At 41.9% G+C, this 14049-nt stretch overlaps 1 protein-coding gene across 2 annotated transcripts in view; it reads right to left on the bottom strand.

Annotated features, from left to right (window-relative positions):
- Positions 1-1044: 1044 nt before the first annotated feature.
- Positions 1045-14049, bottom strand: part of SIM1 (SIM bHLH transcription factor 1) — a 67704-nt gene continuing 54699 nt past the window's right edge. For both annotated transcript variants that reach the window (XM_057489448.1, XM_057489449.1), the window contains exons 11-12: positions 8753-9116; positions 1045-6765 (exon numbers count right to left, since the gene is read on the bottom strand). In XM_057489448.1, the coding sequence (XP_057345431.1) occupies positions 6035-6765; positions 8753-9116 (1095 nt within the window). In that variant the 3' untranslated portion in view covers positions 1045-6034. The remainder of the gene's footprint in view (positions 6766-8752; positions 9117-14049) is intronic.

Here is a 14049-nt window from a genome sequence, read left to right on the forward strand (position 1 = left end):
GGCCTGTTGGTGTTCTCTCTGTCATGCCCTCCACGCAGATTTCAGTGATAATCCGAGCTTGGTTCAATGCCTGGCACATGATGATTCAATAAATGCTTGTCATTTTTATGATTTTCTGAAGAATTTACACTTCCAAAGCACATACGGGAAACCAAGACTCTCTGTATGTGCTTTCTATAACTTCCTATAGTGAGCAAGATTCCCATTTGGGGCATATAAGAAGTATTCCATAAATGTGGTGGATTAACTTGGAAGGGCACATATTTTGAAGTATAAATTAGGTGAAAACAACTTTACTTTCCAAAACAAAAGCACTAAAACAAGTATCTAAAGAATCATGTTGGAAAATATCTGAGACATGCCATACTATTAAGGGCAATGATATTTTGTGCAGCTTTGTTTTAAAAGTTCCATGAATACAAACTGCATTTCCACTGAATTAAAAATATGTAATGTTGACTTGCTGAGTTGGTTAAGGGTCAACAATTTCTGGGATGTATCCAAGTAAATCAGAAATCCCTGGAAAAAAAATAAAAATACGTTGGGTGCTTAGAAAATGCTTAACAGAGAACCACCTGGAAAGCTAGTTTTAAGGTTTTGACTTTAATTCCTAACTCTAAATTTAAAAAATACTTGGGGTCCCAAAATAAAAACTATGCAAGATGTGTTTTTGAAAGAGAGTACACTAAATAATCTCTGTATTGTTGGTTTTTGTTCCCCTTGGGCACCAAAAATGTAATCTATATTTTCAGATTTCTTGCTTTATTTTAACAAAATGCAGGCCCAAGGAGTCCTACTTAAGATGTTCTAAGGAAAAATTGAGGAACCATTTTCCAGTGTCTAATGAAAATCAGACTCATTATTTAATAGTTCTGTGCATATGTGTAAGCTTCGCTTGCTAGGTCTCTTAAAGTGTGCGAGTGTGTATGTGTGAATTCCAACACAACCCAGAGCTAAAAAGATCCTTATTTCTTTACAGTTCTAATCTTCTAGTTGTCAGTGTTTTGTCCTACAGAGATTTTTCTTTCAATGAGTAATTCAGACTCAAGCTGTATATTGGTAACTATATTTTAAACCAAAAAATTCCTCACATAATAAATACATTTTATGCACATTAACTTCAAATTTACTTCAGAAAGCTATTTACAATATAAATAATTATAAATGGGAACACTTTGCAAGATATCATTGACATAGCTAGTATTTTCTACTTTACATTCCAAAGTAAAACTTCAAAGTACAGATTTATACTACGATGTCACTAAAAACTATACATTGCAAGATGGTATTTGAAATATTGGCAATCAGTATCTTCTTTCACAAATATAATCCTTTTTATAGCATGTCAGTCAAAAGACAAACATAAAATATTTTCTCTTTTTTGAAGTGCCTACTTATAGTTTCATTTTTTTGAAATATTTCCTCTTGGAAAAAAAGGTACAGTACTTCTTAAAGTTTTTCCATATCAATTTCATGTCTTTTGTAATGTAACTACACCAGAGTTGTTGGGTGTAAATTCAACTGTGATTAGATGTGTTCCAGATCAGTAAATTAGAACAAATTCACCACTATATAGGTTTATGAAAGCAAAGTCCCATGCAGCAAAATTGCAATAAATAAAACTATGAATGTTTGGTTTAAAATTATTAATTAGGATATCCTGTGTGAACCACCAGTTTTTAAGGAGCATAGCAGAAAATAATCTTGTTCCTTTCTTTACAATTTGTGTGTGTGTATGTGTATGTACACACACAATCTTTCTGCTTACAGCCCTAGAGAAGGAAATCAGAACAAACCTGTTTGGATATGCGCACAGTCACACCTCATTAAGCACTACCTGTTCAACTCTTATGCACAAGAAATGAACACCACACAGAAATTCCCCCCAGAATGTTTTCTATGTAAGATGCTCTTTGTATATGTCCACAGTTGCTGTCCCCCATTTAAAGTCTAGAATGACAATGAGTATTTTATCCAGAATACATTTCCCAGTAAGAACCAACCAACAGATTTTGCTGTCTTAGAGTCAAATTGCTATTCCCCAAAACTGGCATGTACCTTAAAATGGAATCATTTATTTGGAGAACCAGAAGATTGACATTCTTTAGTCATTTGAAAAATAGGTTGCATGTCTGAGTCCTGTGATTGGAGTGAACTGGGGATCCAGATCTGGGCATTCAAACTTTATAAATCAAAGAAAGCATGTAAAAGTGTAAGTGATTCCACAGGGCAAGGTTAAGTGAACCCAAAATGGCCACTTGGTTTTCCAAATATCGGCGTTCACTTGGTCACTTCCAAATTCCACTAGTATTAAGAGAATTGCACTGAATACCTTAGTAATGTCCTGCTCTTAGAAGAGAGAGAGAGACATGTATAAAATACCATATTTGTATCCAGAGTGTCTCTATAGCTCTGATACCCTTCGATCAAACTTATTTGGTGTAGGTCTTGGGGGGAAAAAGCCTTTCTATGCATTATTTTCCAAATGACCTTTTATTGAATAGATCTTTATCCTCCATTAAAAAAAGAAAAGAAAATGGAGCACATTATCCTTTTCTAGAAGTTCCCGTTAAAGCGTATTTTAAGTGGGGTTCTCTGCCTAGAAGTAGCATATGGCAGCAGGGTGTAGAGAGAATTAATAATAGTGCCCAGTGGAAATAATCTAGTCCTATAAAATACAATCAAGAATAGTGCATTTGCTGTATGAACACGGAAGGCAAGTCACTTGTTGCACCTTGTCTCATTTTGAATGTCACATCAGCACTATGTCCTATTATCCTAAATCAGGCAATTATAGTTTAGAAAAGCTAGCCCATTACATAGAAAAGCTAGCCCATGACTGTGACATTAATATTATGCATCCAAAAATAATACATCAAATCCATATATTCTCCATAATAGTTTTTTAACAAAAATTTTCCAAGGAATGTTGGGGAACTATTCATTGATTTCTTTGGTCATCCAAATTTTTTAATTGGGTAGGGCAGGCAGGTAAAATGGGCAAGAAAGATATTCTTACTAGGAGGCTTTAGCTTTGTATCATCTAATGAATTGCTACATATCATCCGAGTAACTGGATATGAAGCCCCAAGATGATATAAAAATCATGATACAAATATCATGATGTTCAGCATTTAGCAAAGTTATGGAAATCAGGGATTAAAACTAAAGCCAATTTAATTTTAACCAATGAAGTTTTGGGGAACATACACATCTTATATCCTATATTTTAAAAAGACACAGGCAACATCTTCATTATGAGGAAATATGTTCTTGCACAGAACAAAATAATGTAGATTACAAATACATTTTAACACATCTATGTGTACATTAAAAAGGTACCTTGTCATAAACTGTCTCAACTTATATTGGGTCCTTTTGTAATCATCATGCCACATTGCAAAAAAAAAACATAAGCTATATAATACTGTGGGCCTGTAAGGCATTATATGTAAGGTAATAAGTCTGCTACTATAAAATGATTGACATGTACATCAAATGAATGGTTTGTATTTAAAACTGGGTCGATCTACCCAAATTTTTAATTGAGATATGATTTAGTTAAACCTGTCTTCACTTAAAAATACTGGTCATTTAAATGTTTTAAAGAGCATTGTTTTCCTTCCAATTACCCCCTATTCGTAGAGTTCATAATTTATTTCCTTCATCAATTAACTAGCTTCCATATAAAATTTCCTCTGAAATTTCTTTAGTGACAGTCTCTTCCTTCACACCAATTCATTTTCTTTTATTAAGATTCTATTTCTTTTATAGCATCTGTCCCCAGCATTTTTGATAGACCATATGTCCATCAGTAAAACCCATCTATGTAGATTTCCTTTCCAAAATATACCATGAATTCTTCAGATATTTATGTCTATGAACAATTTAACCATCCAGAGAATTCTGCTGAAACTTTGGCATTCCTAAAACCTTACTTACTCCATGTTGCAAATTGACCAAAAATCCATTTTAAGTATTCTAGGGGTTTCTCATTAATATTTTTCTCAAAATTTCTCAATACTTTTGCTTGTACAGTTCAAAATTCAGTTTTTATTGTTCTTTGAGCTTTCTTGAAGGTATATATGGTAATCACTAACTTTCTCACTTACTTGCACTTTTTCCATTTACGGCACAAGTGTTACTCTACCCCACCCAAGAAATAGTTATTTAATTTTATGTGGCCTCTTTTCTCATGCACAACAACCCAGTATTCATCTCTCAGATTATCATCATTCATTGTCACCTCCCTATGGACTGCCAAATAACTGTGATAAACCATGAAAATATCATCGTAATCCCTGAGTGTTCAATGTCATGTTCTGCCTTCAAAATGATAAGTCAAATCCTTTGATACATTCCCCTCCATGAATACGGCAGGTTTCAGGTATAGGGACTCCCAAGAAATATTATCTATGAAACTTTGCTAATCACATGTCACTTTGCTTTGATTACTAGAAGATGGTGTATGAAATAAATCCTACTTATTTTTCTTCTCCCTCATCAGTTTCCACCATCTACATTCTGGCTGAACTAGAAAGTTGACTGTAATTGTACAAGTCTAAAAAAAGCCCATGCACTTGCGTAAGTGACAAAGCATCTAGATGTCTGCATGAGGGCAGAAAGGCCAGAACAATCAGTTTTGACAATTCACACCAGAGCGTTACCTGGTTAACAAGTTCAGGTCTGTAGCACCTATGAACGCTGAACCCTGGAACATTAGAACTGCCATACAGATGAAGAAACTGGGGCCTCGGCTTGTGAGGGACACATCTTTGTTCCCAAAATAAGTTTCAGGCAAGGGCAGAACTGGAACCCAGAGACCTTGACTTCTAGTCTGCTGGTTTTTCTGCTCTATCACATGACAACCAAATTCGCTGTTTTCTTGTTTACAAGCAAGGACAATGAGCTCCTTGCCCATTCCTTCCGTCAGAGTATTATTATTCTTGCCCTTTTAACAACTTGTCTGTCAGCTCAAGCTTTTCCCCTTAGACACTCTTCTGAGGCTTTCTACATGTCACACTTGCACATGTGTGCTTTGAAATGTTTTCAAACACGCTGCTGTCATGGAGCACTTCACTAGTTTTCCTTAGTTATTTTGCACTGATCAACCATTTTTCATGGTGAATTGATTGAAATTTTTTGTTTAGTTTGTTTCATAAGCCCCCAGTATACTGAGTACATATTCTGAGCCTTAAATGGTTTGTTTTGAGATGTCATCTCATTTCTCCCTGTTCTGGTCTTTCCATCTTCACTAAACTATTTCCAGTTGGCCACACCAGGTTTTTGATGTGTGTCCCAACACCTCAGTGCTTTTCCTTAGAAAACCCTTACTGTTATGTCAGGGTGATCCTGTTCCTTGCCTAACTCAAAAGTAAGGTGAAAAACCACCACTTTCTGACTGCTTATAATGGATACCAGGTGAAAACTCATTCTTGTACCATATCCAGAAACATTTCCCTAAGTCATGCCTGAAACCAAATGAACTGACTGGTTGAAACCACAAAGAAGAAACCAATTTACAAGACATATCTCTGTCTTTCAAAGTTATTTTGGGAATGGAAATTTCTTTGAATTGCTAGGGTAAGAAACGTCATCCATTTGGGGTGTATTTATGCCATATAGTCTGTATTTCAGCATGTAAAGTGTGGACAGCAGTTTGTGGGTATTTAAGCAGCGGTGGTGTGTGTGAGGCTCACTGGGTCATCCCTGCAAGCTGGTCATCCATCCATCTTTTCTTGTGGTGTCTCTGTTCACTTAATCTATACGAGTATTTTTCAATTCCACATTTACCTATTCTGGTTTCCATCTCACTTGAGGGGCAATCTGCGCATTCACTTCAGCTCCATTACCTGTGTATTACCCTGAATGCTAGTGCTGTTTTGTGTGATTTCACAGGAACATGTGCATCAAATACCCAGTAACTTAAATTATCCTCTCCGATAATCTGTGGTATAGTAAATGCTGGCAATGGGGCATTAAACTATAAATATGTTTCAGAGATCTTTAACGAACAAACTATTTTAGAAAACCATCAGCTTCCGTTGGTGATTATAACAGATGTTCCCTTGTGTCCTTGTGCCGGGTCTGGCTGCATCCTCAGGTGGGAAGTTACATCAAAGTGTGAGCCATTACAGCCCAACGAATAGTTCCTCATGGCTTCGCTGTCGTAGAAGTGCTCCAGGGCATATCCAGTTAACGTGTAAGCGTGCTTATCAAAATACTGCCGATGAGAGCTGAAGCAGTTTGGAGAAATGGCAGGGTGGTCTCCTGCTGCCTGGTGAGGAGACATCTCAGAATGTAGATAGTCTTTCGCTAGGATCAAACTCGATTTTGAAATGCGATCTGAACTGGGACTGCTTATCCGAGACAGCACAGTGGGGCTGTTGTCGTAATCGTTCTCATGGGGGCTCAGCATCTTGCCCTCCCTGGGCTGGATGTGGTCACATGGGGAGCTGTTGGCAACGACAGAGACGTGGCAGGCTTCGCCCGTCGGTGGGGGCTGCTGGTAGTTGGCAAAACAGAGGGAGTGTTTTTTCCCAGCTCCATTGATGGAAGCCAATTGATCTGGGGGGGCTTTCCTTAGCTGCAATCTGTTCTCTTCTTCTTTAATCATTTGCTGGGTGGCTCTTATCAGAGTTTCAATTTTGCTCGGTTCGTGTGGGCTACTTTGATACTGCTCAGTGCGATACCGGTCGCCTGATTCGCTGGCAGACCCGGGGTCTGGAGAACTGACCACACTGTCTTCATCCCAGTGACCTCGCCCTGGAAATTGCAAAACGTAGAAGTAAGTGGTCTCAAAATTCACCCCATCCCAAATGTGAAGACGTTTCTTTTTCCTACTAAAAGAAACCTTTTATCTTTCATTTTTAATATGTGCACCAATATTTGAAACAGACATAGGCTCACATGACAGTGTCAACAAATTATAACTGGATTTCATAGTTCTAAGTGGCTTTTAAGTGCAGATGAAGTTTATTACAGGATTTTTAGGAGGTAGACCTTGTTCATGGGCTGTGAATGCCAATTAGCAAACAGGTACAGTGTTTACACTTCTCCATGTATGCACATCATGGACCTGCCTGGCTGGAAACAAGAGGAAAATGCAGAGCATTTGGTCTCTGTTATTTTCTGGAGAAGTGTTATGTTAAATTGATGCTACAAAATGCTTTCAATTGGACTTGAGGAAGACAATGATAGAGGCAGGACTATTTTCTCGATGCCAAACAAATCATCTAAAATATTAAAATTGCTAAAACTTAGAGTTACAATAGAGCTCTGATATTCCTTGTTAATTATTTGAGGGCTAAGTACATACGTATGTGTATATATTTATAGATAGGTATATCGTATTGCATAGGTATGCATGGATATATATGTACACACACGCCTCTGCCCCATGTATTATATATATAGAATATTGTCTTATCAAGTCTAGTAGTAAAAATCTCAGTTTCACACATATCATATAGTAACTAGGGTATCTTAAATTGTTTCTAAAATAAGGTGAAGAATATTTTAAATGTTAATAACAACCTGTTCTGAACCAAGGAGAGATTTAATGTGGAAGAACAGTGCATCCAAAATACATTCCATAAACTACATTATTCTTGAAACAGTCTGAAGTCAATATAAAAAGAGAGGTGCAAAGCAGGAAGGCACCTATTAAAGCTGTAAACTACTTAGTGCAGCAGAGAAGTCCTGGATCACACTAGTCACTGCTTTCCTTTTCCCTTTTCTTCTTATTTTATTTCTAATATCTTCTTCCAGACCATGTAGGTTAAGCCAGGATTTTCACTTCACTTCATCCTTTGAGGCAAGCCATTGCCCTTTGCCCTGGGTTTCCACTACCAGTCCATAAAACTAGGGAAAAAACTCCCAGTAAAAACAGAAAAATGAAAAGCAAAAATGGAAACAAATTCAAATCAGTCCTGGAAGGCAGGCAGTGCCCGGCAGCATTTGACAGGACACGCCGGGTGCGCACAGCCTGTCTGGCGCATTTCTCATGCTGAACGCACAGCAGGAAGAGAAATGCCTCGGCTGTTGGATCAGTCTTGGTAACACTGACTTTTAATGAAACAGGGAGGGTTTCAAAGACCTGCCTGGACCGAGCTTGGAAAGGACAGAGTGGCCTCTCCTTGACCAGTTTACTTGGCAGGGAACAAAGAGCGTTGCTAACAGATGAGGCTTTAACTGCAACGCCTGTTTCTGTGTGTTCGTAAAGCCACGTACTAATCCCCAGATCTCCGTGGGTCCTACACGTCACCCCATGCCCTACTCATGGGGGCACTGTGGGTTGCCATCATGATGGGGGAAGAGGACAGTTACTGGCAAAGCCCAGGGGGTCAGGGAGGTCAAGCTACCTGTGATGGGAGCCACAGCCCAGAAGCAAAGACTGGCCTCCCCGCGGGCCCGCCGGGCCCCCCACCTCGGGGAACACTGCCAAACGAGCCCTGAAAATGCTTCAGTCCGCAGCTGAAGCGCAGGAATACAGAAGGCAATAAAGGTACATGCGCAAGAAATGTTCCGTGCACACACACCACAGGTTCAATGGGCTCACGCAACCATTCGCTTTAATTCGCATCCTTTCTGCGAGGGAATCATTTCACTCACCTGTCCAAAATGAACGCATCTGGCCACCATCAGCCAAGTCAACGCCCCTGACAGAAGCGGGGTGCGCACGCTCCGAGGGGCGCGCGGCCGGCCCGGCCCACCCCCACCCCGCCCCGCCCCCGGGGGCGCCCCGCCTCACCGTGCATCCCGCGGGCCGCGGCGAGGAGGGGCGCGCCGCCCTCGTAGGCTGCTCTGCTCTCCGGGGACGCCTTGGGCGCGGGCGGCGCCGCGCGGGGGCCCCACCACGGCTCCCTGCCGGCCGGCGGCGCGCCCAGGAAGTACCGGCCCGCCTCGCAGCGGCCGCGCGCGCAGGCCTGCGGCGGCGGGGGCCGCTCCCCGGGCGCGAGGCCGTAGCAGAGCGGCCGGTAGGCGCACGCGGCCTCGGGCGGGGCGCCCGGCTCGGCGGCGTCCAGCAGCGGCGGCGACGCGGCGTCGGGCAGCGGGCTGCCGCCCCACTGGCTCTCGGCGTCCGACTCCGCTCTCTCCGTGGCGAAGCCCGCGTACTGGAACCGACAGGGGGACAGAGGCACTGCTCAGAGACCGCGCGCCTGCGGCCTGTTCGCTCCGCGAGCCCCCGGGGGCCGTACGGGGCCCAGGGCACCAAAAGGAGCCTCGGCCCAGCGCCAGGCCGGGCGCCCCTCTGACTCGGGGTCACTCGGTCGTGAGGCCTCCAGAGGAAATCCTTTGGGCTGCCCAAAGGAGGAGATGAAGTAGTGACAGCAAAGGGACTGAACTGAAGGCCAGGCCCGGCTGGCACTCCTGGACGGAATTACCCCACGTTGGTCCTTGTTCCTGTATCAGCCCTTTCATGGGGCTATTAGCAAGCAGCCCCTTGCCCGGGCAGAGAAACTAAGGCCGCCAAAGGGAAAATGACTTGCCCAAGGCCGCAGGTTAGCAGGTGGCAGAGACAAGATTCAAACCCGGGCCCTCCAGCACTGCTCAGTGGTGCTGCCCAAGGAAGGGTCCAAGAGAGCTCCGGGTTTATTTCTATTTGCCTTTCATACTGTTTCTTATTTCAAAAACAAAATGTTTAAGGCACCACCGTGTTGCACCTTAACGCTTCGCACTGGACCATTGGCTCTGAGGGCCGTGCCGGAGTTAACGACTGGACAGTTAATGATTGCTGACCTAGTTCAACAGAAATATAACTTGTAAAAGAAAACCCTTGCCCCATATAACTGGCCCTGTTCACTAGGATGTGTTTCTTGCTTCCTGAAGTAAAACCTCAAATATGCAGAGGATCACGGGGACAAAAGAGCCGCAGCAACGCCATGCCCGGGAATCGTGCTGTTCGCCTGCGGCCAGCATATTCGGTCTGGCGCTGAAAGAAAGTGTACAAGGCTTGGCAGACCTCTAGGGCGTGCGCTCAGTTTGGAGTCAGTCATGAGCCACTGAAATCAGTAACATAATTTCTACCAGTTTTTCTTTACCTAATGCCAAACACAAGACTAGGTAATATATACAGATTACCTGCTATGATGGTAATAGATGATGCCACTTGTTGAGAACTTATATGTGCCTGGCAATTGCTAATGGTTGTATGTGTATCACTGAATTTTAACCTGCTCCTGGACAGTAACATGTCTCGGTTTTATAGATGGCGAAGCTGCATCACTGAGTTTTAATGAGATGTGTTGATTAGTTTGGTGAGATGGTATGGCTACCCCACAGTCTTATTTGGTCTCAAAGCCTGCCCTCCACTCTGTTTTACCCTTGAGAGAAAACACAATGTAGGAAGAGAGGAGACAGAATAGGATGTTAGGGGGATTCCCAGGAAAGCAGCAGGAACTGCTTGACTGTCTCAGGAACCAAAACATGAGTCCGTTTACATTTTCTTTCTTAGCCCAGAGTAAAGAAGGATGGGTGTGTGAGATGGTATGGGGGTAAAGAGGAGAGATTCCTAGGCTCCGTTGTCCACTTGTTACATGCTGGCTGAGCAAATTTTACCCACGATGAGAGTTTGTGAGGACAAGGCAAACCCTCCCCTTCACGCCAGGCCCCCCCTGAGCAGAGGAAGAACCCGACTGCCCCGGAGCCAGTGCTGGCACGCGGCTCCTGCGTGCGGCTCTCAGAGGCGGGGGTGTGGAGTGCGGCGGCTCCTCAGAGGGCACAGCATGCTCAGGGCAGAGTTCCATGCAAATTCCATGTTCAAGATTTTTCTGTCACTGTTTTTCTAATTATTCTTCAAATGTATATATGGACTATCAGTATATTCATCAAGAAAAATAATAGTCAATCAAACTTCTCTCCCTGCCAGACTGTAAGATGGGCACAACAGGGCACCCTGAGCTGCTTTTTCCTGCATCACACCACCAGATGCCATCAGCCTTTTCTCCCTGTGAACGCCAGCCTCTCTTTTCATGAGAAAGTCTTCCCCTTCCCCAAGCGATGGCTGGCACCCCCTCCTCTTACGGAGTGGGGATCAGAGGGCTATACATCTGCCCTTTGGTAACGCCATCCATGTGCTTGCCTAGGAAGAACTCAGATCATCGGTACATTCCAAGCTAGGAATTGCCCAGGCTCTGCTTGTTTTGATAAAAGTATAAACTAGGCCTATTTCTGAAGTACTCTAGTCAAGACTTTTGAGCCCCGTTGAGAGGGAAAAAGCTTTCTCTGAGTGTATATGGGAAAGTGCTATTGGCGCAGCAGAGAAGAACATTCTGTCCTTGGCTCACAAAGAAAATTCAACACAAGGCAACCCTGGCATAGACGAGGTACACATTTCAAGAGCACCCAAAGAAGAATTTGATGCATAAGCCTCTTGTCAATAGTCAGGCATCTACTGTAACAAGCACCCTGCCCTTCAAGCAGGCCGAAGTTGGGTGGGAGAGTTAGACCAAGACCTCACACTGCTTTGGGCGTGCAAATGAAAAGCCTCTCTGGAAACCTCTGTTTTTCAGGCCCTGTAAACTTGCGCCTCTCTGCTGCCTCAACCTCTGAGCCACATTCATCCCTTTAAAATGAACTGCACTAGATGTGAAGTCTGTTGGGAACACCGCAACCCCATAACTTGCCCGGAAGTGTTTCAGGTGTTCATTAAGTATAAGTAGAAAGAGAGCAGAAAGCGAGCAGGGCAGGCGGCCGATACATGCGGCCTGAGCAACACAGTGAGTGGCGACTGCAGAAGGCTGCTTCTGGCTGGCCTCACACCAGCTTTTGGTTCTTACTGCATGTGCAATTGGGGGCAAGCGATTTAATTTCTTTTGTCCCCACAGGAAAAGGTCATGATGATACTTAAGCTACCAAAGGCTGAACCAGAATTGGGGCCCTTTAGGACCCAAGGGCAGGCAGCCGAGGGAACTTAGGCACAGGACCATCCCTGCTTGTAACTTTTACCCACGATGAGACTTTGTGAGGACAAGGTCTCATCTGTAGAACGACATATTGGATTAGATTAGACTGCCTCTAACTTCTTTCAGCTCTAAAATTCCGTATGATACAATTAGGATTTGAGATCCTTTTTAGTGTTGAAACATATGATTTCTATGCCTGTCCCTATATATTACTTATTTAAAGTAGATGAATTATTTAAAACTATAATCCAAGTGCAAGAATTTCTATTGTCATTGATGATAAAAAAGAAAGTTACTTTATATAAAAGTTGTAATTTAACTATAATGTCAATTTTTCCCCAAATATCCCACAATGGCACAGATTTTATAGGGATTCCATGATGCTTTTTGCTCAATACATTATCGCATGCTATAGATTTCTGAGTATGAAGGATAATGGCAGCCATTTGAACCTGTATCTTTAACACATCTTCCCCACAGAACCTATAATGTCATCAAGCAGCACAAATTCAATTACCCGTGACCCATGCCATTGGCATTACTAGGAGGCGGAGAATATGCGAAACTTCACATAATTCATAAGTAAAACATAAATCCAACAGTAGCTGCTATGGGCCCACTATGTGGGCGCAGGAAGTAGAGTAAGCTTCCGTGGAAAAGAAAGAGAGAGAGAGAAGGACTTCATGACAACACGGGCAAAACAGACAAAACCATCCTCAGAGACAAAAAGTACAATATGAGTCAGTGCCAGAATATGACCATAAATCAGTCCCTGGGGGTTCCGGGCACAGGCCACAGGAAAGGAGCTCAGAATCAAGCCAAATTCCAAGTGGCAGCCTCAGGCAAGGGTCATTTCCCCAGGAGAAAACTCAACTGAGCACGGTTGTGTCCTTTAGAGACACAGCAGGGAAAGTAAAGAAGGAAGAGGGTGAAGTCAAGGATCCAGCAGACAGCAAAGCAAACAAAACGTAGGCGAATCCAATCTTTCCTCTTTCCCCTCTCCACCACCATCATCAAATGCTTGCAAAACACTATCTCACAAAGGAGACAAGCAAGGGTGCTCTTTAAGTCATAATCAGCCCATGAAACACCAAGGAATTGGGAAAAGATTAAATTTCTGATAGAACTCCTGTAGGGAAAAAAGATCACATGAAAATGGCGATACAGTCATCTTAGTTGATATGAAATCCTCATCAAATTAGCAATCATGAGAGAGAGAAAATTGTAAGACAATACTCTGAAGTGAAGTAAATATCCTCGACCAGCATTTACATACACACACACCTGGTATCAGAAATTTTAAAACTAAGAAATGGACAAGACCTACCCAAGAACAACAGAAAGGAAAAAATGCAGTAACAAATGACCCCACTCAAAGAAACAGAATAAATGAGAAATAAATTACAAATTGAAAACAATAGACTTGAATGAAAATTTAATAAGGGAAATTGAAGAACGGCTGGAAGACATGTAAGGAAACAAAAAATTGGATAGAGAAAATAAAAGGATCAAAGAAAATGATTTAAAGAAGATAAAAAAAGGTTTATTATGTGCATAATACTTATAGAGAAGGCAAAGAAACCAAAATTGTTCATTTTAATTTTATAATTTTATTTGAAAAAGAAGAATAAAGTGGAAGGATCTGTCTACTGAACTTTAAGACTTACTATAAAGCTACAGTAATCATAACTGTGTGTCACTGATAAAAAAATAGATGCACAGATCTTTTAGAAAACAACAAAGAACCCAGAAATAGACCCACACAAATATGCCCAACTGATTTTTGACAAAGGTGCAAAAGCAATGCAATAATGGAAAAGCAATTTCTCAACAAATGGTGCTGGAGCAACCAGGTTTCTATAGGCAAAAATTAAATGAACCTCAACCTAAGTCTCAAATCAAATATAAAAATTAATTCAAGCGGGTCACAGACTTCAATGTAAAAGGTAAAACTGTAAAACTTTTAGAAAATAGAAGAAAATCTTCAGGATCTGGGCCCATGTAAAAAGTTCTTAGACTTGACACCAAAAGCACAATAGATAAAAGAAAAAAATTGATGAACTAGACTTGATCAAAATTTAAAACTTTTGCTCTGTGAAAGACCTTTTTAAGAGGATGAAAAGATAAGCTCTAATAGATAGGG

This window comes from Manis pentadactyla, chromosome 12, assembly GCF_030020395.1.
Source record: "Manis pentadactyla isolate mManPen7 chromosome 12, mManPen7.hap1, whole genome shotgun sequence".
Lineage (NCBI taxonomy): Eukaryota > Metazoa > Chordata > Mammalia > Pholidota > Manidae > Manis > Manis pentadactyla.